This window comes from Megalops cyprinoides, chromosome 24 (assembly GCF_013368585.1).
Source record: "Megalops cyprinoides isolate fMegCyp1 chromosome 24, fMegCyp1.pri, whole genome shotgun sequence".
Taxonomy (NCBI): Eukaryota; Metazoa; Chordata; class Actinopteri; order Elopiformes; family Megalopidae; genus Megalops; species Megalops cyprinoides.
In genome coordinates, this window is record NC_050606.1 from 3,640,824 (window position 1) to 3,663,030 (window position 22,207).

General features: G+C 45.6%; 1 protein-coding gene across 1 annotated transcript; it reads right to left on the reverse strand.

Moving 5' to 3' along the window:
* Positions 1-368: 368 nt before the first annotated feature.
* LOC118770870 (serine/threonine-protein kinase Sgk3-like) lies at positions 369-21,157 on the reverse strand. The gene is made up of 17 exons (XM_036518629.1): positions 20,964-21,157; positions 15,041-15,268; positions 14,155-14,238; positions 12,983-13,055; positions 11,146-11,221; positions 10,404-10,479; positions 9,973-10,022; positions 8,268-8,325; positions 7,946-8,029; positions 7,676-7,807; positions 6,813-6,925; positions 5,506-5,542; positions 4,676-4,762; positions 4,193-4,288; positions 3,337-3,492; positions 2,210-2,299; positions 369-1,786 (listed from the first exon to the last, which is right to left on the reverse strand). Exons 2-17 carry the CDS (start codon positions 15,116-15,118, stop codon positions 1,616-1,618), a joined length of 1,461 nt encoding a protein of 486 aa, XP_036374522.1. The 5' UTR covers positions 15,119-15,268; positions 20,964-21,157; the 3' UTR covers positions 369-1,615.
* Between the last annotated feature and the right edge of the window lie 1,050 nt (positions 21,158-22,207).

Here is a 22,207-nt window from a genome sequence, read left to right on the forward strand (position 1 = left end):
TGTGTGTAGTGAACTGGTATGAGTGGCACCGATATCCTGTTTACGCTGTGTTATGTAGGGGCAGCATATGTACCTTTAAAGGCATCTATGGGAGAGAGTACAACATGGATTGCTTCTCTTGCTTGTCAGTCAGCACCCACTGTATCTCATTGTTTCCAGTGTGTGTTGGTCTGTGTGATAATCTTTAAATTTTAACCAAATATTTCACACACATACTTTTGGTAAGACACTAGTTGTTACTAATTCAAAACGTAATACACGAACTGCACCGGGACATTTTTAGCACAAAAAACCTCTCCTTTTTACGGCAAATATTTACTCAACGTCACACTGAAAACAACAAAAGTAGATGCACCAGGCTTAGGGGATAACACGTTTAATATTACTGTGAATCTCTACACATTGTAAACAAAAAGGTTTAATCAGTAGCACCAACAATACCACGATGGTGCCAAAGGTACAGACACATTTTAAACCATGGTACAGGTACCACTTCTCAGGTAACTGGCACACACTGTAGGTTAGCTTCACACCAGTGAGGACACGCAGGTGACGGCCACAATGCTACAACGACATGATCAGAAACACTCACTAGGTAAACAGCCAGCTGCATAAACTGTAGAAATTATTAAATAGAAGTATATCAATTTTGAAAAGGGGCAGCATGATTTTTCCAGTTTATGTCTCCTGAAGGGCACCTAGACTTTTTCTTGGAAAACGTAAAATCAACTTCAAGCTCCAAATAAAATGATAACTAATGAGAACTAGTGATAGATTTTTCCCAAGAACAAGAAAAGGTGCCTTTCAAAAAAAAAAAAGCTTTATTTCTGTTACTCAGAAGTGTGGCAGACAGTGAGTAATACTATATATGTCACAGTCCTTCACCTGGCTCAGAATCTGAATGCATTCACACTGAGGTACACAGGCACTAACTTTACATTTTTTCATGTTTTAGAGACGTAATCCATGTTGGCCACTGCATGGCTTAGTGAGGTCTTTGGTCAGGAGGAGAAAGCAATATGTATATTATTACGAAACATGATATCACCATAAGTAGGGCTTTGATCTTACTTATCCATCTATGTATTTTCTTACATTTTCTATAGTTTATGCATACAGTTGTTTTCTGTCTTCTACTTTTCCATAATTAAAGTTTAAAGTAAATACACATTCCTGTGACCATATCTTCACTTCCTGTTTGTAATACAGTAGACAGAAAAGAACAGGGGGGGTGAGAGAGTGTGTTTTTTTTTCCTACGCCACGCCTTCACAACAACAGCATGGGGTATATACTTGACTATTTATTCCAGGGTAAGTAAGTACATTTTTTAGGAATATATAATCTTTATATTAATATAGTTTGATTTCTAAAAAAAAGATGTTCTAACACAGCCCGCTGTCCAAACTATTTATAAGTGCTCTCTGTTTTACAATAGCTCTTTTTTTTTCTCTGTTGTTAGGATGGGTGCACCCAACGTACAGAAAAGGAATTCTTCCCTTTTTGCTCAGGCAATTTCACAAGGCACCTGATAAGGCACATCTCAAAGCCTCCGCTGAGATTTCGCACAGGTGTGAGGTGGACGTTTTTCAAGTTGTCTCCAGGCGTCTGGGTGTTTTACAGGAAGGAGTCGTCAGAGGGCGGGGCGTAGGAGAACCCCAGGAAAGCGTCGTCGGCCTCCAGAACGCTGGCGTTGACTATGGAATGCTCGCTGGAGAAGCACACCGAGTTCGGAACCATCTCGTCCGTGAATTCCGGGTCGAAGTTTGTGATGTCATGCGGTGAGTTCTGAAAGAAGCGTAGACAAGAAGACTCATTTCACAGAGACGCCTGCGCAAAGCAGGTCGCACCTTCAGCGGCTTTAGAGAGGAAACTGGATAATACCTCCCTGTATATCCAAGCGCAAAGCTCTGGTGTCTTGCCTTAGAAAACATAATCCTATTTAAAAAGCCCGTTGGCAGGAGTTGTGTTACAGCTCTAAAATAAACGCTACCCGGACACTTTTTTCCCTCTCCAGCAAAAAAACATTTATTTTAACGGCAAACCTCACCCCATCAATAGACAGACTCTCTATACATTCTTATCATAGCGTACAAACCAAACAGTACAGTATTCAGCCTCATGGTCCAGGTGTCTGTCACCTGGAGGCATGACAAACTGACAGATGCTCTGCATGTTAACATGCACACCTGTGTTCACACAGGTACGTACCACGTTAGGGTTAAACGGCGGAGGGATCTTCTTCTGCTCCAGGTCATCCCAGTTGATGGAGGAGAAGAAGCAGTGTGTTTTGATCTCACTCTGAAAAAGAGGGTTCACACAGTTATGATATAATATAAAATATGCTCATGTGCTCATGATCAAATGTCTCCTGCCATGTTGGGCCCTCTTCAGTGATTACAGAGATCACGACTACTGAGCTCTGAACTGTAAAGCAGTACAGGAAATGTTTCATGGCCACTGGCTGATTTGACTGTTCGCAACTAGGAGTATTTCCTGTTCTCAGTCTGCAGGGTACTGAGCCTACACCTCTGCTCATACATGGGCTTTACATGTTACACGTGTTAACAGTATTATGTAAATGCATTGTTACATAACATTACATATGTTGTTTCTGTAAAAGTAAGTCTAGTACATGGTACTGTAAGGTTGTCCACAAAACTTACCATTAATTCCCAGCCTCTATAAATTACTTGAGTTAAATGATCATTTTAAAATAAACCCCTGGTCATTCTGCAAAGATAGGGGTACCCCCAATCTGGCATGTTTGAAGGACTCAGCTCTCTCATGCAGTACAAACTTTGACCACCAGAGGGAATCCCCCCTCTGCCACACATCATAAGAGCCAAAAAGTACTTCTGTAAAGTGAAGGACATTCCGTCCTTGTTGTCTTGTTGTCTCTAATCTAGAGTGAATTTTTAACAGCTTTGAGTTTGTTCTTAAACTATCCAAGAGTCTCATTACATTTCTGTGAGAAGACATTGTCTCTGGTGTCAGTGTGGAACTTACTATTAAGCAGTTTACACCTGCGTCCTTTTGACAGAATGTGATTTAAAATATCTTCCAAGGGCCACCTTATTAATCCATTTTAGGCTTTAAATACATCAGTCAAATTCCCTTGAATTCTCATCATATATCTTCATTTCAAGAACAGGGATCTGGTCACTTCTGCTAGGGTATTTATATCTTTTTTTTGTACTGCCAAAACTAAAGACATCATTCCAAAAGCATTCTGTGACTGAGGAGAGCTGTCCTGTACAGAGCTGTGTCACTCCCTCGCTGAATGAGCAGCTTCACTCCTGCGTTAGCGTAATCTCGCCTGAGCTCCCAGCACTCACAAAGTCCTCGCGGGCGCCCAGCCTCTCGCTGCGGTCCTTCTCCAGCAGACCCTGCAGGAGGGCCCAGGCGGCGCTGGAGATCCCCGGCCGCAGCGACAGCGTCTTGTGCAGGATGTTATCGTACATCTCCTGGGTGTCCCTGCTGTAGAACGGAGGCTGTGGGAGGGGCACGCATGCACACGTAAACATACATGCACACACGTGCACACGCACGCACACACACACACACACACACACACACACACACACACACATACACACACACACACATGCACACACACACATGCGCACACACACATATGCACACACAGACACACATATGCACACACGCACACATGTACGCACACACACATACACATGTATAACAGTCAACAGTCAATCATAGTAATAATAATAAAAAATAATAATAGTACAGACACAGCTCATCCAGGGCACATATTAGTTACAGGTCCCACTTAACATTAGATATCCCTTATATGATTTTCCATTATACCTACACAAGTACTACATAATTACTGTACACACACATATTGTGGCTGTTCTTCAAATGTAATTGCACAGGCCATAAACAGGTTTAAGCTGCATAATTATGCATATGTACACATTAGTTACACTGTATCAAAAGAGCTGTAGTGTAAATACACAGGTATCAGGGCAACTTAATGTAGCGGGACCAATTTTTTTACATATTTATCCATTTATACACCTAGTTATTCACTGAGGCAGATCAGCTTAAGGGCCCGTCCAGCTCAAGAGTACAAGAGTGTTGTCCTTGGGCAATGATCCTGCCAGTCCGTAGTAGACAGTCCCTTAGCCTCTCTGCCACATTTTTGCGTGAGAGGTCCGAGAGGCTTACCAGGCCGTAGAGCATCTCGTAAAGCACAGATCCCAAACACCACCAGTCCACCGTGCTGTCGTACGGCTGCTTCCTCAGGACCTCTGGAGCGAGGTACTGTCAAAACATTTACACACACTGCTGTCCACCGGGTTTCCCAAGTAATACCACAGACAGGGTTCACTCCTGTGCTCCAACAGTTACATGGCGATTACCCAGACTGCACTGTATATTCCTAATTAATACCAAATGCAGGGTTTACCCACATGTTCCAAAAATGACCAAAAAGAACAATATTCCCATACCATTCATCTTAAAATCCAAATTAGAAACAAACATTCAGTAAGTACCAGATTGTTCAGAGCACATTAGGGCATTTAGGGCATTAGGGATTTTAACATACACATGGACACATGGAGATATTTCATAAAAACAATATGACATGTCTATTTTTTTTTTTTACAAGTGGAGCAAAGCTGTTTTAGTCATTGTTGTTTTTTTTACCTCTGGTGTTCCACAAAAGGTAGTTGTGGTCTCATCTCGAGAAATGCCCTCTTTGCACAACCCAAAGTCCGTTAACACAACGTGTCCCTTTAAGAGAGGAAGACAGACGCATTTTGGTTAAGACAATGTGGTCCTTCAAACAGGGCAGAGAGGGGCACTTCACATATTGCTTTACGCACAAACAGGATATTGTCATGAAGTTTAAATGATTCCGTCAGCCAGCGTCACGGCAACAGAATGCCACCAAAAATGGTGCTTTCTGTTTCTGATCATTCCCGTCAAGATTTCGTGATGTTGGTGATGAAGTGGTTTGAGCAGGAATGACACTAATCACTAGCTAAAACATCACATTAGAACCAAAATTATACTTCTATTTAATAGGTTTACACAAGCAGGATTTGGCTGTCTGTGTCAAACATATTTCTCTAAGACCGAAATAAATAACACACTCGGGCAAGGCTTAACAGCCAATTGTACTGTAGCCACGGCTTAAACTGTCACAGTATTTTACAACACTGTTTGCATACGTGCCAGGCGCCTAGGCCTTCGAGAGGCCCAGTGCAAAATGCTTAAACCGTGACATGTTCATTGCAATATCTCAGACAATGACACGTAAGGTTTCATGGCACTTTATTAATTTGTGTGATAAAATATACAGCATCACATTAAATACATTCTGTGATACTGAGGTATAATAAGGAATAATAAAAAATAAGTCAGAATAATTACAAATATGAGGTTGCAGTCCTATAGGGGTAGATCCAAGGAAGTTTCAGACTTTCAGACCAGAAAAACTCTCTCAGCAAAAATGGTAACAATGCAGCACTTACTTGGAAGTCCAGAAGAATATTTTCTGGTTTCAAATCCCTGGGAAAAGCATAGCATTGAATTAACAGTATTCTCCTTCTGCTCTGAATCATTTGATATGCTGAGGATTAAGAGTGACTTATCCAAATGCAGAGTTTCTAAATCAAAGGGGTATTTCATACAAAAAATGCCTCCCTATGAAGACACCATGGGTAAGAAATACGAGACGTTTCATTCTGGTCTGAATGAAATGAATTCACTTATAAATAGCCATAAATAGCTCTGAAAGTCAAACTGTGAGAACACGTGAGTTTTTATTTAGCTTGCACGTTACAGGCGCACCCCCGGCCAGAAAAACACGCAGTTCTCAGAATCCAGCACACGTGCACCCAGTGTGAATGCTCTCATTTTTGAGTCTAATGAAAAAGTCGCTGGGGTGGGGGTGCAGACAGTCCCGGCTGAATCCCAGTCTGATTAGCAGTGGAATCCTTTGTGGTTAATGTCCAGCTCACCCTACATGATTTCTGGCAGTCCCATGACTCTCCAGGGTTTCCTGCTGTCAGTGTGACACTGTGACAGACTTCAGCCTGGTAGAAGACCCCATTTGTGTGTCTGGACCAGTCTGGTCTGAGTCCGCAGTGTAAGTCTCAGACAGGTGACTGAGTGGCACGCCGGGTAGGGAGCTGGGCTTGCAGGTTTGAAGCCAAATGAGGGCACTGCTGTTGCATACTTACAGTTACGTCACTTAGCAGATGCTCGTGTCCAGAGCAACTTAAAAAAGGGCGTCTAATAAAAGGGCGTGAAAAGTCGTGCAAACAGGGTGGCACTAACCATATTCACCGTGTGCCAACCTGCACCAGTGCCAAACTGGGTGATGAGATCACAAGTGCCAGATTGGTTAAATTGGTTAAGTGCAACACAACGTACCCAGAGTAGCACTCGAACAAGGGCAGTATCATCCCAAACAGAGAGCTGCCACACAGTAGAACTACTGTTTGTAAAATTGATTGAGGGGATCGGGGGCATGGAACTTAAGTTGAGCTCCATCAGTAAACAACAAGCTGTTATAAAAGGATAACATGTCAAATATAAGCTACGCAAGCTTCCCTGAGAGAAGACAGCAAATATAAACATCTGAATAAATAAACATCTCAATAATAATCATAATCATAATTGTATTATGCCCTGTGCACAGTCTGCCATGAGCTGGACTCTTTCCCGTTGGAGAAGCCTGTTACTAACCGTTCAACAGAGCATGGCCCAGTACTGACAACGTCCAGTCTTTCCCATGTCGAGCCCAGAGTGGCGTTACTGGCCCGTATTCCCTTACCTGTAGACAATGTTCAGCGCGTGCAGGTAGCCCAGAGCGCTCGCCATTTCCGCGATATAGAACTTGGCCCGGGGTTCCGGAAAAGTGCGCTCTCTCTGGAGGTGGAAGAAGAGCTGGAATCGCGGGAGACACACCAGGTCAAGGGTCAAGGGTCAAAGGACGTAAAAACACAATCAAACAAACCAGAAAACAGACTGAAAAATATTCACTGCCGACTCAAAGAGACAAGAGACACTCTGCCCTCTCACTGTGAAGATCCACATGTCTGTTCACAGAGGCGCCCGGCTCTGTGCGGTTACCTCCCCTCCCTGCAGAGCGCTCCCACTGGGTGGATTTGGGCGTGAAGGGAAAGCCACTGACCTCAGAGCCTCACAGCGGTTTATGGGGCTTACAAAGTTCATAAAAACATTGTTAAAATCCCACACGTCTCTCTTTGGGTGATTAAACACCAGGAGCGAGAACTGCCTTTTACACAAAACCTTATAAATAGTCGTAGGGAGTGAGATGTGCCAGGTCAACACAAGCAACAGCCAGTGAGTTCCACCCTCTCTGCAAACTCGTCTGCCCTTCCAAATGCACGCACACTCTGGTCCTGGTTTAGCGTCATATCCACTCCCATTTGTACACTGTAAATGGCTACAGAGTTGCCATTTTGCCACTGGCTTCTGGAATTGTGTCATTTTCTCTCAGCCCTCTGTTACTCTTTGCTGACCCCACCACCCCCAACCAAATGCGTCACTTCCTGTGACTCTAGGTTTGTTGGACCCCATTCCACATCACCCCCTATGTTGCTGTAGGTCTTGCGCAGCCCCTCCCCCCCCCAGATAACCCCCCCTTGTGCTCCTCTGAGCGAAAGCACTCACCTCTCCCCCATTGATGAAATCCAGCACAAAGTACAGCTTATCTGCAGTCTGGAAGGAGTAGTGGAGCCCCACCAGGAAAGGGTGCTGTACATTCTTCAGCAGCACATTTCGCTCCGCCATGATGTGCTTTTGCTGTGGGGGGGGGGGGAGTGTGTTGGGGGGGGGGGGGGGGGGGCCCAGCAATTACATTTTACATTACATTATATTATATTACATTCATTAATTTAGACTGAACTGAGGCCTCATTCAGAGGTGCATCAGGGTGTTTACCTCTCTCCTGTTCAAGATCACTCTCTTCTGTAAGACCTTGATGGCGTAGTACTTTCCGTCCAGCTTGCGTTTGGCCAGGAGAACCTGCGGGGAGGATGTGGGTCTGAGTCCCAGAACTGAGTAACCTGTACTGCTCAAAGGGCAAATGAAACAACCTCTAGCTCTAAAAAAGGGTTAATGCAGAGCGGTGCGCATACTGTTGGATTTACAGGAACATACTGCTCTGGCTGCAGCTTTAATCTCCTTATGAATGTAAACTTTTTTTTAAGGAATGTTGTGTTTCACTCTCTGTGTTTAAAGTCCTTCTCAGAGCATACCGCACCTTGCCAAAGCTCCCCTTTCCGATGACTTTCAGAAAGTCGAAGTCTGTCGGCTTGGCACTGCAAAGTTCAGAACAAACAGCCGCAGTCAGACTTGCAGATGGAATTCACAGGAAAAAAAAAAACCTTCAGCTATCCCAGTCACTGTGCCTATTTATTCATGCGAATACGTAAGATAGCAATACAAAGGTGCAACATGCTGCCTCACCTGGCGAGGCCCCACAAGCACGCCTGCTATTTCAGGACTTCCTGTTCGCTACTCATTTTGTGGTGAAAGTCTCTTTTCTAAACTTTACGGATGGTCAGCTGAGAGATCATTTGGGTTTTACGGCGAGCACTCGAGGAATCGAGCCGAGCAGGGAATGGAAGGGTTTTGCACAGCCAATCAGGAGTGAGCTGGATAATCAGGTGATCAGATCGAGAGAGCCCCTCTGGGAATCTGCTCTATCTTGTGTCATGGGATCTATAATGACCGCAATCTGTTCAGGACCTCGCTTTGACCTCGCAGCTGAAATACCGGAGTTCCTGTCACTGAGTCCTAGACAGATCCAGCTCTTCAGTGCCAGAAGGCTACAGGATGGTATGGTTGCTGGAATGCGTGATTCACTCATACTTATGACTTACGGCCGGCAACCCAGTACATAAGCTGTGGAGTCTGACTTGCATTATCAGTTTTACAGTGTAGACCAGCCCAGCAGAGCTGAATTATAGAACCAAATGAGATCATGCTTATGGGGAGGGCATGGCCTATTTCCCTCTCGATGTAAACCTCCTGGCTGAAGCTCCCCAGGACTCTGCCACAACAGCCATTCACAGCCCACCAAACGCCACAGGCCGTTTTAATTACCAGCGAGTCTCCAGAAATCCCTGTGACACCCTTAGCAACGTGTGCTGCTGTTTTTTTATTTTCCTTGCGCGCGTTATTTTTGCCTTACTGTGACTAACTCCGCAGTTGTGCAGGAGCAGAGAGGCAAAGTGAATGTAGCGGGGCGGCAGTGTAGCGTAGTGGTTAAGGGGCAGGACTCGTAACTGAAAGGCTGCCGGTTCAATTCCCCGCTGGGGCACTGCTGCTGTACCCTTAGGCAAGGTACTTAACCCACAACTGTCGCAGTAAATATCCAGCTGTATGAATGGATAACATAGTTAAAAAAAACTGTAACTGATATAAGTTGTTCTGGATAAGAGCGTCTGCTAAATGCCAAAAATGTAATGTAATGTAATGTAATGCAGTCCCCCGTTACAGTCCCACGTGGGCTTTTACTGCACGAGCATAGGGCACCACAGTGAATCAGGCACCCGCTGGAGGATAGGAGCTACTCCAGACATCTGATGACTCAGCGGTGTTCTAAGACAGGCATGCCAAAATAAACACAACCCCTACAGTCTGTTTTACAGACATAAATAGCCCGCACTCCTCTTAATCAGGGTGATAAGAAACCGAGACATCATGCCAGTTAATTTTCATCAACCTTCATATGGGCTGTTCTCATGATCTCTCATGGTGACAAAGCTTTATGGTTTCAGATCTATAACACACACAGTCTGCATTGTGTCTGTCTGCACCAAAGACAGAAAGGGAAATTGTAGCTGATACAGCGTTAAAAAAAGGGGGTAGTAGTCAAGTTAACTATAAAGCACACAGCCTATTGGACTGACACCAGCATTTGGATTGGCTATCTGTCTGAAGGGAGGGGATGTGAAACTCACTGAGGGTTTCCAGACGGTCCCAGATTAATGTCCCTGGAGGTGGGGCTGTTCTGAAAGGCACAAGAGGAAGAGCTCATCACACAACCTTGCACACAGATACTCTTATTTACCCAGCAGACATTCAGCTCACTGCGCTCAGTATTCCATCTCTGCCATTTCTGAAGCTGAGAGCATTCCAATTGGCTACCTCGTGGTTAATAATAATGAGGGGGTGTGGCTAAAGACAATATTCAAGATGGAGGACCAGTACAGAAAGAACCAGAACCTCCCGGTACCAACCAGAACCTCGTAGGCATTGGAGGTACGAGAAATGACACAGAGCTGACAGCGTTCTGATTGGCTGACTGGCTGCACTGTTAATATCTTACGTATCCTCATCTTTTTCCTTAACAAAGCCCTTTACAACAACGCAGATAACTGTCTTCGCATACCTTGTCATCTTCATCCTCAGAGGCGTCGGAGAAGTTTTTCGGTTTGTCCATCTGGAGGAAGGCTCGGACATCGGGACTGGGGGGGGGGGGGGTGAGTCGCATGTCAGAGAACGCACCAATGGAAAATATCGATTTCGTTCCACTGTGACAGAGTGCCCCCCCTCCCCCCACCCTCACCAGAACCACATCTCCCTGCAACCACTGCTCTCTAAACCCTGATTAAACACCAAGAAAATGCACTCTGCTAAATTAACCACAGTGACAAAACATCGGGGGCCTAATCTTTCCAAATATTACCAAGCTCAGGCAGGACCAATCAATCCATCATGTTAGAGAGGATGAGCCACCACCCTCTGCTGTGACCCAAATGCTCATCTACCTCAGCGCATGGGTGCACAGGCCTTTAGAATGGTGTTATGGTGTTAAGCACAGACTCATTGGTCTGGGACTGCTGTTAGCCTGGTCTGACACTGTTACTCATTCAACTTGGCCGCAGTGTTGCATAGTTGTTAGGACTAGGACTCATGACCGAAAGGTTGGCGGTTCCATTCCCCGCTGGGGCACTGCTGTTGTACCCTTGGGCAAGGCACTTAGCCCAGTATTGCCTCAGTAAATATCCAGCTGTATACATGAATAACAGTGTAAAAAACTGTAACCGGAGTAAGTTGCTCTGGATAAGAGCATCTGCTAAATTAACGTACTGTGATGTGTGGAGTGGACACTTAAAGAGAGAGAAACTCACTGGTTGCTGAGCTGAGGGTGGGAGACTATTCGCTGGATGAATTCATGCAGACCTGTTCGCCTCTGCTTTATAAACTCTGTGGGAACAGTATTCAGATTGAGGTTACCATGACAAGCCCTTCATATAATAATTCAAACAGATCACATCATTAACAAAAAAAAAAAAAAACACATTTGTGGTCTCTTCTGTTGAGAGCTACTCCATTCATTGGGGAGTGTGAAGTATTTCTTTTATTCATATCAGAAGCTGATATCTCTGAGTTCTTGCAGCCACAGCAATCAACAGCAAGGAATCCCATCCGACAAATGTTTGTCTGCAGTGATACACCTGTGACGGCCCTGACTGTCACAATTCCCACCACTTTCCTCACAGTGCTCACAGTGGTAACAGCACAACCGTGGAAGGGTGGTGTCCAATGGCTGGTCTATAAGTGGGAATAGATTTCAGCCCTTTTCCAAGCTGTGTGTGTGTGTGTGTGTGTGTGTGTGTGTGAGAGCCTCTGGTTGTAGCTGCAGGTGCATGTGTCTGAGAGAGAGAGTGTGTCTGCACATGGGTGCAGGTGCCTGTGCATGTGTGTATGTGTGTGAGAGAGTGCGCATGTGCATGAGAGTGTTTGTGTGTGCGTGTGTGTGTGCGTGCGTGTGTGTGTGTGTGTCTGCGTCTGCAGGTGCCTGTGCATGTGTGTATGTGTGTGAGAGAGTGTGCATGTGCATGAGAGTGTTTGTGTGTGTGTGTGTGTGTGTGTGTGTGTGTGAGAGAGAGAGAGAGAGAGAGAGAGAGAGAGAGGGTGTGTTTGTGTGTGCGTGTGTCTGCGTCTGCAGGTGCCTGTGCATGTCAGTACTCCAGTGCTCACGACCCCTGTTCCCATCAGCACCCTCCACTCTCTCTCTGAAGCCTCACTCTCTCTCTGAAGCCTCACCAAGCCTTTCATCTCCTGAGCATGAGGGGATCGAGTGCCTGCAGGCATTATTCAGCAGACTGTCTGAACAACCCCCCTGTCATCACACACACTTACATACACACACACACACACACACACACACACACACACACACACACACACACGCGAACACACACACACACACACGCGCGAACACACACACACACACACACACACCCCCCCCCCCCCCTCTCTCTCACACACACACACACACACGCGCACGCGAACACACACACACACACACACCCCCCCTCTCTCTCACACACACACACACGCGAATACACACACCCTCTCTCTCTCTCTCTCTCTCTCTCACACACACACACACACACACACACACACACGCAGGCACGCGAACACACACACACACACCCTCTCTCACACACACACACACACACACACACACCCTCACATAGGCATGCACATTCACACACACACAGACACAGGCTCTCTCTCTCTCCCTCCCTGCACAAATGCACACGCGTGCATACGTAAACAGAGACAGATGCAAACATACATACACATGTAGACTAACACATGTACTAAAGGAATAATTGAAAAAGCAACACCTAACTAAAAAACTAAATACCAACAAAGAAAAGCACACACTCCCTGACATAAATATATGTAGAAAGTGTCATTTTATGCAGACTGTTTCAAATGAATGCATTATCAGTATTATAATCAGTCCAATCCACTCCACTCAAAACTAAAATAAAAAACAACAATAGAAGAAATGGTGAGGTACGCGCTGTATTTTAATTCATGTTCAGAACTGAAGGCTCAGAACACCTCAGCTAAGAAGATTATGCGGATGAAAAGATTTCATGTGTTTAACTGCAAGGCTCACAGAGGGATTTTGGCAAGAACATACATATGTCAGTACAACAGCAGTACCTGGGTCAAAGTTGTCCCCGAATATCCTCTTGGCCGGGATCTTCAAGTTTAAAGAAGGGAACTGCTTCCGCAACTGTCCAGAAAGAGAATTTTCTTCAGGGTGTTTGAGAGAGACAGGTGAAAGCAGAGAGACGGAGCCGCATTCCCACCGCTGAAACGGGTCTACAATCAGCCCTAAAATGAGGTTACCCGTCGACGATCCGAGGGTTTTGCGTTTCCACGTCAGGAGCAGCTTAACCCTTTCCGTATTTCCGTACTGTCAACTGTTCAGGTTATCATCGGCTGGCGTCGCTGTAGCTGCGCACTGATCTGAGACCTGCTGCAGAGAGCCGGACGCGCCTGCCTTTACACGGTACGCTGCTCTGAGACTGACGGGAGATCAGCAGAGCAGCGCCCACAGCCAGCAGCACGTGGCAGACATCACCGTCTAAGCCCTGACACCATGCCAGCGCTTCCCCCAGCTCACAGCAGCCAGCCAATGTATTCCTAATCTATTGTTTCATCTCAAGTTTTAATCTTAAAACCCCCCCGCCCCAAAAAAAAATCCCTGTAGCGATAATCACTCCGCGGTCACACAGGGTTACCATCAGGTCAAACGGCATTAAATCCCCCGTGTTCATATTTGGACACACATGACCAGCTTCACACAGGACAGGATGAAACGGGAATGTTCATTTACAAACCCTGCAGCATCACCTCCTACCCCACAGAGCAACTCAGAGAGAGTCAGTCTCACAGCCATGTCTTCATAAATGTAAAGACTGTGCAACAATCCTTACAAACACACACATCTCAAACGTCAGTCTGTGACTGCTGCTTTAGAATGCTCCATCAGCACAGAAGCACTTCTGTGCTGTCGGTGCTCTGAACACAAGGGCCAGTTAAATCCGACTTTAATATAATCACAATACAATGAATGTGAATAATTCAGAAATGGCAAAGGCGCGATTTATGAAATTCATACAATAGTCTTTTCCCCCACTTCTCACAGTGTGTAGGGATGTGCTTGCCACATTGTAATAATGGATGTTCAGATGACTGTAACAGCCATCATCTTTTTCCATTTTTTGCTCATTCATTTGGTCGCAGACTAAAAGACGGCTGCTCAGAACTCCACCCCCCTGTAAACCAAGCAGTAGAAACACAACCGGGAATAATTCCGTCTGACTTACAGCGTTGTGGAGTTTATCGAATTCTGTGTATCTCCTGAAGACAAACCACTCATGTCTTCCAACACTGACCATCACTTTGTAAACCTGCAAAATGACAAAGAAAAGAACTGAACTCAAACATTACACAAAGGGGCATAACTAATCACTGAAAGTCCTGAAAATAAGGTATGTATGTGTGTGTGTGCATATGTGTGCCATTAATAGAAAGCTATTGCAGGTGTGATACTTTCAGTTTGATCCACAATCTACAAAAAACAACAGCATTATGAGAACCTTCCCCAGTAAACAGCATTTCCACCCAACCCCTCATCCTTTGCCTTGTAAGTGAGGTGCAGAGAGGGGGGCAGCTATCAGGGCTGAGGCAGCTATAGGTACACAGCAGTTGTAAGGAGCAGGGTTGCTTTGGTTACAGCGTAGCTGTCAGTATACAGTAGCTGCAGCTTTATGGTAGCTGTAAAGAGCAGGTCAGGTGTAGGTATATGGCAGCTGTCATATAAGGCAGCTGCAGGTATATGGTATTTGCAGTTATATGGTAGCTGCAGGAATATCATAGCTGTATGTATAGGGCAGCTGCAGGTATATGGTATTTGCAGTTACAGTGTAGCTGTAGGCATATGGTAGTTGCAGTTACAGTGTAGCTGTAGGCATATGGTAGTTTTAGTTACAGGGTAGCTGCAGGTATATGGTAGTTGCAGTTACAGTGTAGCTGCAGGTATATGGTAGTTGCAGTTACAGGGTAGTTGCAGTTATAGGGTAGTTGCAGTTACAGTGTAGCTGCAGGTATATGGTAGTTGCAGTTACAGGGTAGTTGCAGTTATAGGGTAGTTGCAGTTACAGGGTAGCTGTAGGTATGAGGCAGCTATAGGATCAGGGCGTCTGCGCTCACAGTGTAGCGTTTCTTCTTGTCTCTCTGTTCATTGTGGCAGGGAATGCTGACGTTCGGGCAGCTGGCCGGCTCGTCCATCTCCGGTGCAAGGTCAGGTGGGTGTCAGTGGAGGGCGGAGTCACAGTGAGAGGGGCGGAGTCACGCTTCGTAAGGGTCCCAGACTTTTAGCAGTCCATCTCTATCCCACTGCAGGGCAGCTCACGTGGATCACAGCTGGCCAACTCCATCCTGCAGGGGGAGCCAGAGATCTTAAACGGAGCTGCACACAGACAGAGCAGCAGAAACTCTGCTTCAGAAACACGTCAGCATGATTCCGTCTGGCGTGTGGCCTCCACACTGCCCCCTAGAGCCATACGGAGGGGTTGCTACCGTTGCACTGGTGTAAGGTACAGGAAAGAGGTCCACAACTCCACAACTGAGCTCCAAACCTGGCAACTGCTGTTACCAGTTGAGCTCAAGGCAAGCTGGCCCCAAGCTCCAAAGACAATAATGCCAATTAACAGAGTTTCAGGGAGTGACGTCACCACTGAAAGCACTCTGCTACCTACTACCCTACTGACATTATGCAGGACTCACACAAGCTACTAGTTTCGGCTTTGACACGCTGGCATTGTCAGGCAAGGTTCCAACCACAGAGATGTGCAAGGAAAGCCTCGAACAGACCCTCCCCAACACCCTGCACAGGCATGCACACACACACATACACACACGCTCTCTCTGTCTCTCTCTGTCTCTCTCACACACACACACACACACACACACACACACACACACACACACACACACACACACACATGCAAGCACGCACGCACACACACACACACACACACACACACACGCACACGCACACCCCCAGCTGTTCCAATCAAAGAGGAGAGAAAATCCTGGATTCCTGACCTCTTAAATCTAGGTGGGGGCAGATTAGAGGCGAGCCTGTGGTCAGAGAGAGAGGAAGCTGCAGGAGGAGAGAGATCCTGTAACCATGAACAGAGAGACGCCTGTTTACAAGGAGAAACAGACCTTTTCCCTGCACCAGCCTGTGGCCAACCCTTGTACAACCCTCTGGTAACTCTCAGTAAAATAAAACATCTTTGCAGTCCCCTGCTTCATAGCGGCTTGATGGTTTGGTTCTTTCAGATCTCTCGGTAATTACTATTTATGATAATAGTTATTTATTGATTCAGCGGATTTCCCTGCATCTGGAAACACGTGCTGAAGCAGCTCTCAGAGAGGCGAAGTGAAGTCAGCACGATCTCCCTCGGCCGCCCACATGTAACACATTTCAAAAGAAAACAAGACAGCTGATCTGCTTATGCAGCTTTCAAAACAAATCCAATATTACGTGCAGTTACGCTGGCGTGAGAACGTGTTCCGCTCGGAACAGCCCGTTCTGGCCAGCGCTGGGGTTCCACCGGCGGCCGCGGGTTCCAGACCACAGACCCAACCAACAGCACAGCTGGGGAGCACATGAACGCTAATTACACAAACACACTCTAATTACATGCAGGTCAGCTAATTAAGAGAACGCTGGCTAACTAGCCCTGCGCGGGTGAAGTGCGTGCTCTCTCTGATCCAAAGCCCACCACGCTCAGCATAAAATGACACTTAGAATAAAATAACTCTTCAAATGCAGCATCTGAATATATTGCCCTAGAGAAACCCCCCTAAACCCTAACAGAACAGAGGGGATTATAAGTAAGTCGCCAAAAGGAACAGCAAATTGTATCCAGGTTTACTTATCTGTGGAACCTGGAATGTGCTTTACCCTTATGCCATTGGCACACATGCTGAAAACACAGCAGTACTTCTTCAGCTTTCCACAAACATTTCCCATCATGCACCAGGGCAGGAAACAAAAGTGTCGTTGCACCTAAACCCCCTTTCATTGGGCCATTTGGGCATCACATAGCATTAATCTATTTGTTAAGCAAAAGCCGTTGTCAAAAGTGACTTACACAGCACACATTTGGCATAATATCCATTTGTGCTGCTGGTTATTTACTCAGAACACTCAGAATTTGCAAAAGGAAACAATGCAATAATTCAAAAATTCAATAATTACAAAGTTAATTTGAGAAATTTAAACAAGACAGGCTTTCAATCACACTTCATGACGTGGTTGTGACACTGTCTGGAGTTTTGCAACGGAACAACTCCTACACCAGCTCACTAATGAAAGGCGAGCAATTCATACAAATGTTGAAACAAATCACCATGAAAATATCTACAGCCACTTTATCACCGAATCATCCAAGACGGCCACAGTGCCTCTGCTACAGCCCAATGTCCCTAGAAAGACCCCGCGCTGACTCCTTGCGCAGGTTCTTGGCAGTGTCGAGACGGAACTCTCCCGCAGGGCCTTTGAGAACGTTCCGGTCGGCACTCGTGCCCGTGCATGCAGATGAGCCTGGCACAGTGGCCCTTCCAAAACGGCGCCAGGATTACGTAAAAAAAACCACGACTGAAAGAGAACAAACTCCGGCCACCGGAGTCGACGGGCGCTCCACAGCTCTCTGAAAGCCCACGCTTCGTTTTCTGACACTCACGTTTTTGCTCATCATTACAGATTACGTAACAGAGGTGAGGCCTACAAATTCCATTCCTGTGCTGTCTGGAGGAACAGCACTACAGCTCCGTCCATAAAGACTGAGGTACAGAAACACTGGCACATAAATCACAGAGACCTGCTCAGGACCTTCTGAAGGAAACCATGCTCTGTGGGCGGTAAACTATAGGCTGCGCAGGACACCGTGTACACAGACTACAGAACATTACTTATTAGCCCCCCAGATGTGCTCACTCCTGACTGCTTCCATAGTTTACATAATGTTTTCAACTGACATATTTTTGCTCAGCAGATGCTGTTATCAAGAGTAACTTACTGTACACAGCTTAGAATTCTCATATGTAATTCATTTATATAGCTGGACATTGTATGTACGTAATTAAGGTTAAGCACCTTGCATAAAGATGCAATGGTAGCATCCCACCTGGGAATTAAACCAGCACGCTGCCCCTAGTGTTAGAGCACACAATGGTGCCTGCCACAGGGCGTGTCCTTCACCGCGACAGCATGTGGCTGCAAGAGAGCTGCACCAAAACCGCGCTGCAATAACAGTGCGTTGCATGCTCCGGCGTCAGGGACCGGCTTATTCACGGAGGACCTACAGCCTCGGTGCTCCGCCGCTCAGAGGAAGCTGCATGTGTCCTGAAGTAAAACCTCACCCCAGACCGCTTTCACCCACGCCGTCACCGGCTCAAACCCCGATCTGACGTATTTACTGACCTCTCTGTGCTTCGTTTTTAATGTGCGAGGTCTGAAACGCACCCGACGCGGAGCGCGTTCGGAAATGGGAAGTGGTCTGCTGTCACTTCCCCCCGTCCACAGACCACTCATTATTGTGGGAACACTAGGGCCTTTCCCATGTCTGTTTACTATCAAGAATCACCGTAAAACCGAGAAAAGGCGATTAAACACAGGCCGGCTGTGGGAATCTTCCACACTATCAGTTCTACTAAAATCCACTGTTAGAGAAAATTTTACTTTAATTTTCAAAAGAATTTTCATAAGAATTTGGGGGTTCAGCTCTGGTGCCCTTAGCTGATGGGGACACCAAGAGTCCAAACACCTGCTGAAATAGACTCAGACTTCTGTATATCTATACACAGTACACCTATATCCAAGACAAACACAAAAGAAAGTGCCATCACACTCCTCACACATATCGCACTTGTGAATCCACGAAACTACGCAACAGAGATGCAGAACTTCTTAACCCCACCAACCTGTCACATCCAGATTGTCTTTTGTATGTCTCATAGGGGATAATAATCACAGAATTCTCCGTTACGGTTATTTATTTTCATCATTTAACTGTCTGTGAAATGAGGGAATGAGTAACTCAAAAAAAGAGCAAAACACCCGTTTCCTTTGCGCTTTCATTCTAACGAGGGACTGACATGAGGAAGCATCAGGTACTCTATAAAAGTATTTTTCAAAACTGGCTAATCTTGGGGAAATTACCTAGGGGAGGTTCTCTGTATTTGGAACACTTCCTGGTTTCTAAGGCTAAGAATTATTTTTCTGTTGCACCAGAAATGGCAAGAGGACAAACCACAGTCCACACACAGTACATTGATAGATTATCTGCATGCTGTGTACTTGATGATAAAACCCTCCAGAAGAATCTTCATGAGTCACAGAAGATGGAAAAGATGTGTGTGTGTGTGTGTGTGTGTGTGTGTGTATGAGAGAGAGAGAGACAAAGAGAGAGAGAGAGAGAGAGAGAGAGAGAGAGAATCTGCCTTTGCATGGCTGCTCTCTACTGCTTCTCTTCCCCTCAGCGTGTGTGTGTGTGTGTGTGTGTGTGTGTGTGTGTGTGTGTGTGTGTGTGTGTGTGTGTGTGTGTGCGTGCGTGAGAGAGAGAGAGAGAGAGAGAAGAGAGAATCTGCCTTTGCATGGCCATTCTTTACTGCTTCTCTCCCCCTGGGGCTGTCTAAAGCAGCGCCTGATCTCCACCTGACGTCACAGCTCCCCAGACAAGCCCAGCTGTGGGCCACACCCCAGACAGACCTGCCCCCTCACACACCTGCCAGGTACAGTGACACAGGTTCATCTCCTGCAGTAACGTCACCTTTGAACCTGATGCCGTTTATTCAGAGCCGGGCACTGAAACCCAGAAGACGCAGATCACAAATGAATTAATAACACATGCCAAGGAAGGCAGCAGAAACTGGTTTATAGTCCAATAAAATCTATCGCAGCTAAGGTGGAGTCAGACACAGCACAGTAAAGGAGGGTTCTGGGAACATTCCTCTGCGGAAAAAAAGTTATGCAACATTTGCAACATGTAAATAAATTTCACTAGACACTTAACCTAAGCTGCACTTTTGTATAAGAGCGTGCTGTTAATGCAAATGTTAATGCAAGTAGACAATACCCAGGAATTCCAGCCAAGGTTCTGTGTATTCCACGGACAGTGAAGAGGCTGACACACACACACACACGCACGCGCGCACACACGCACACGCACACGCACACACACACACACACACGCACACTCACAGCAATCAAGGGGCACGTTGCTGCTTGCATCTCAGTGCTTGAGTATCGACACCATTGCTTGTTTTTCGTGATAATTCATTGGTTATGACATCACATCGCCAAATGGCTCCCAATACAAACTACACGATCGAAGCGAGGTGATAACGGCAGATACCGCTGTACAAGTATGACAGACAATCGGAAATGAGATTAATGAATACAATAAACTACCCTTTTTACAGTCTGCAATCTGGACCTGGAAACATTTTTTCAGGTTTTTTTTAATATACGTCAATACTTACCTTCAGCTATTTTAAATTCTTAATGTTTCACCCCAGATTTCTTCGCTCAATCGCTTGCTTTCAGTTTTAAGGTACTTAATGCTGACTTTGCTTCTGCCGGGATGGGGAGTACAGTCTGTTTCAAGCCAACAAAAAACTGAACAATTGGCCATGTTAGCTAAGTAGTTAACAACACAGAAAATCTATAGTTAGCTCACTAAAACCAAGTGTTGCAAATAAATGTGACAGCTACACAATGACTACTACCCAACAAAGATTCAAGTTTCTAAATAGGCTTTTTCAATTTACAAAATCCACATAAATTCATTTCACCACAGGTTAGCTGTGCAGCGCTTACATGAACGCACTCTCAAACCCGCATGGGTGAAGCGGGTGTGTAGTTAGGTAGGTTAGCAACAGCTATTTGAAATTCTCTGCGGACACTGTCACACAGTGGCGAGCTTAGCCGCGGTGGATACTTTGTTTAAATTATCCAATTACAATGTGGCAATGCAATTGCACGGTTTCGATATCATATCAATATATTCCGGATCTGAGGAAAAGGAGAACTACTAAGATCGCTCAAATGCAGGCTTACCTTCACTCATGCAGAAGACGGCTAGCGAGTACGGAGTAAACTCTTCCCAAAAACTCGGAGGCAAAAGGAAATCTAATAGCTATCTTAGCCAACTAGCTACCAAATTAAGACCCAACTTCACTGCTTCTGACTATTTTCAAATGTTTACGAAAAGCTGACGGCTTCTTGGGTAACAGCCTACGTTGTACGTTCCCCGATCCACTCAAAACAAACTCCTTCCAAAACAGGAAACATTAAAAAAAAGTTCATTCTGAAAGTTCCAATGCAATTAGTCACGGGACGACACCGGAAAGATCGAAAATTAGCAGAATAGCGGCCCCTAGTGGCAAGTCAGTGCGTTACCTTGAACGGTTAGGTCGCGTCGTACAATTCGTGACAGAAAACAGGTTTACTCAACCCTGATCCAGACCCATCATCATTACGTGAAAACATTAAACTGATACAGAATTGACTCTATCTATGTTTATCTCCGTGAAGCTAGTAATTGTTGATTTGTGTGGCACATCATTCAAGGTAATTCCTTGAAAATTATTTGGCTATGCTATGCGTGCTCTACACAGAAGAGCCAGAGAACTGTCTTGCTGTACATATAAGGCTTGAAAGAGAAATCTGGGTACATTATACCAGGTCGTTCTAAATTTTAATGCTGCCTGTTTCACTGTGGTTGTTGTATTTCGTAAGTATCATTATATTTGCCGTATTTTTTATACTCCACTTTATATCTAATATAATTATTGTTACCTAACTATTGTTGTCGGTTCCTTTTCCATAACGGTAGTCTTTTGTCATACCACTCACATACACTTTAACAAAACAGAGCATCAGTCCAGCTAAGGGAGCATTGAAGGAGGATTGAAGAAGAAGATCTTCTTTGCCATCCAATGGGTGTCGTTGTAACAGCGTGTTTCAGCCAGAGGGGTCAGAGTATCTGATGATTAACGGTCCTCTCCCTGTTACCGTAGGACGAGCGCAACGTGCTGTAGGTCACAGCTTCCCCTGAATGCATTGTCCGGTGAAAGAACAGAACAAGCTGCTCTGGCAAATATGTGACTTCCTTCCCACAGATCTGCTGTCTGCAGGGGCTTCTATTTATCCATCACCTGCATTTCCAGGACTTCACCCCTTTTGTGTTGTCTCACCCCTCTTAACTGCCTCTGAGTTCATTGGACAAGCGTGTGCTTCCAAAACTGAACAAACCGCTTTGTGACTCCTCGGACATCTGACACAGAGAAAGGTCTGTGTCA

Excerpts from the sequence above, each read along its gene's own strand:
- LOC118770870 (XM_036518629.1), bottom strand. The coding sequence starts at position 15,118 with ATGGACGAGCCGGCCAGCTGCCCGAACGTCAGCATTCCCTGCCACAAT. Across the intron at positions 4,763-5,505 it reads ATATTCTTCTGGACTTCCAA|GGACACGTTGTGTTAACGGA; the intron begins GTAAGTGCTGCA and ends CCTCTCTTAAAG. Across the intron at positions 4,289-4,675 it reads CCTTTTGTGGAACACCAGAG|TACCTCGCTCCAGAGGTCCT; the intron begins GTAAAAAAAACA and ends ATGTTTTGACAG.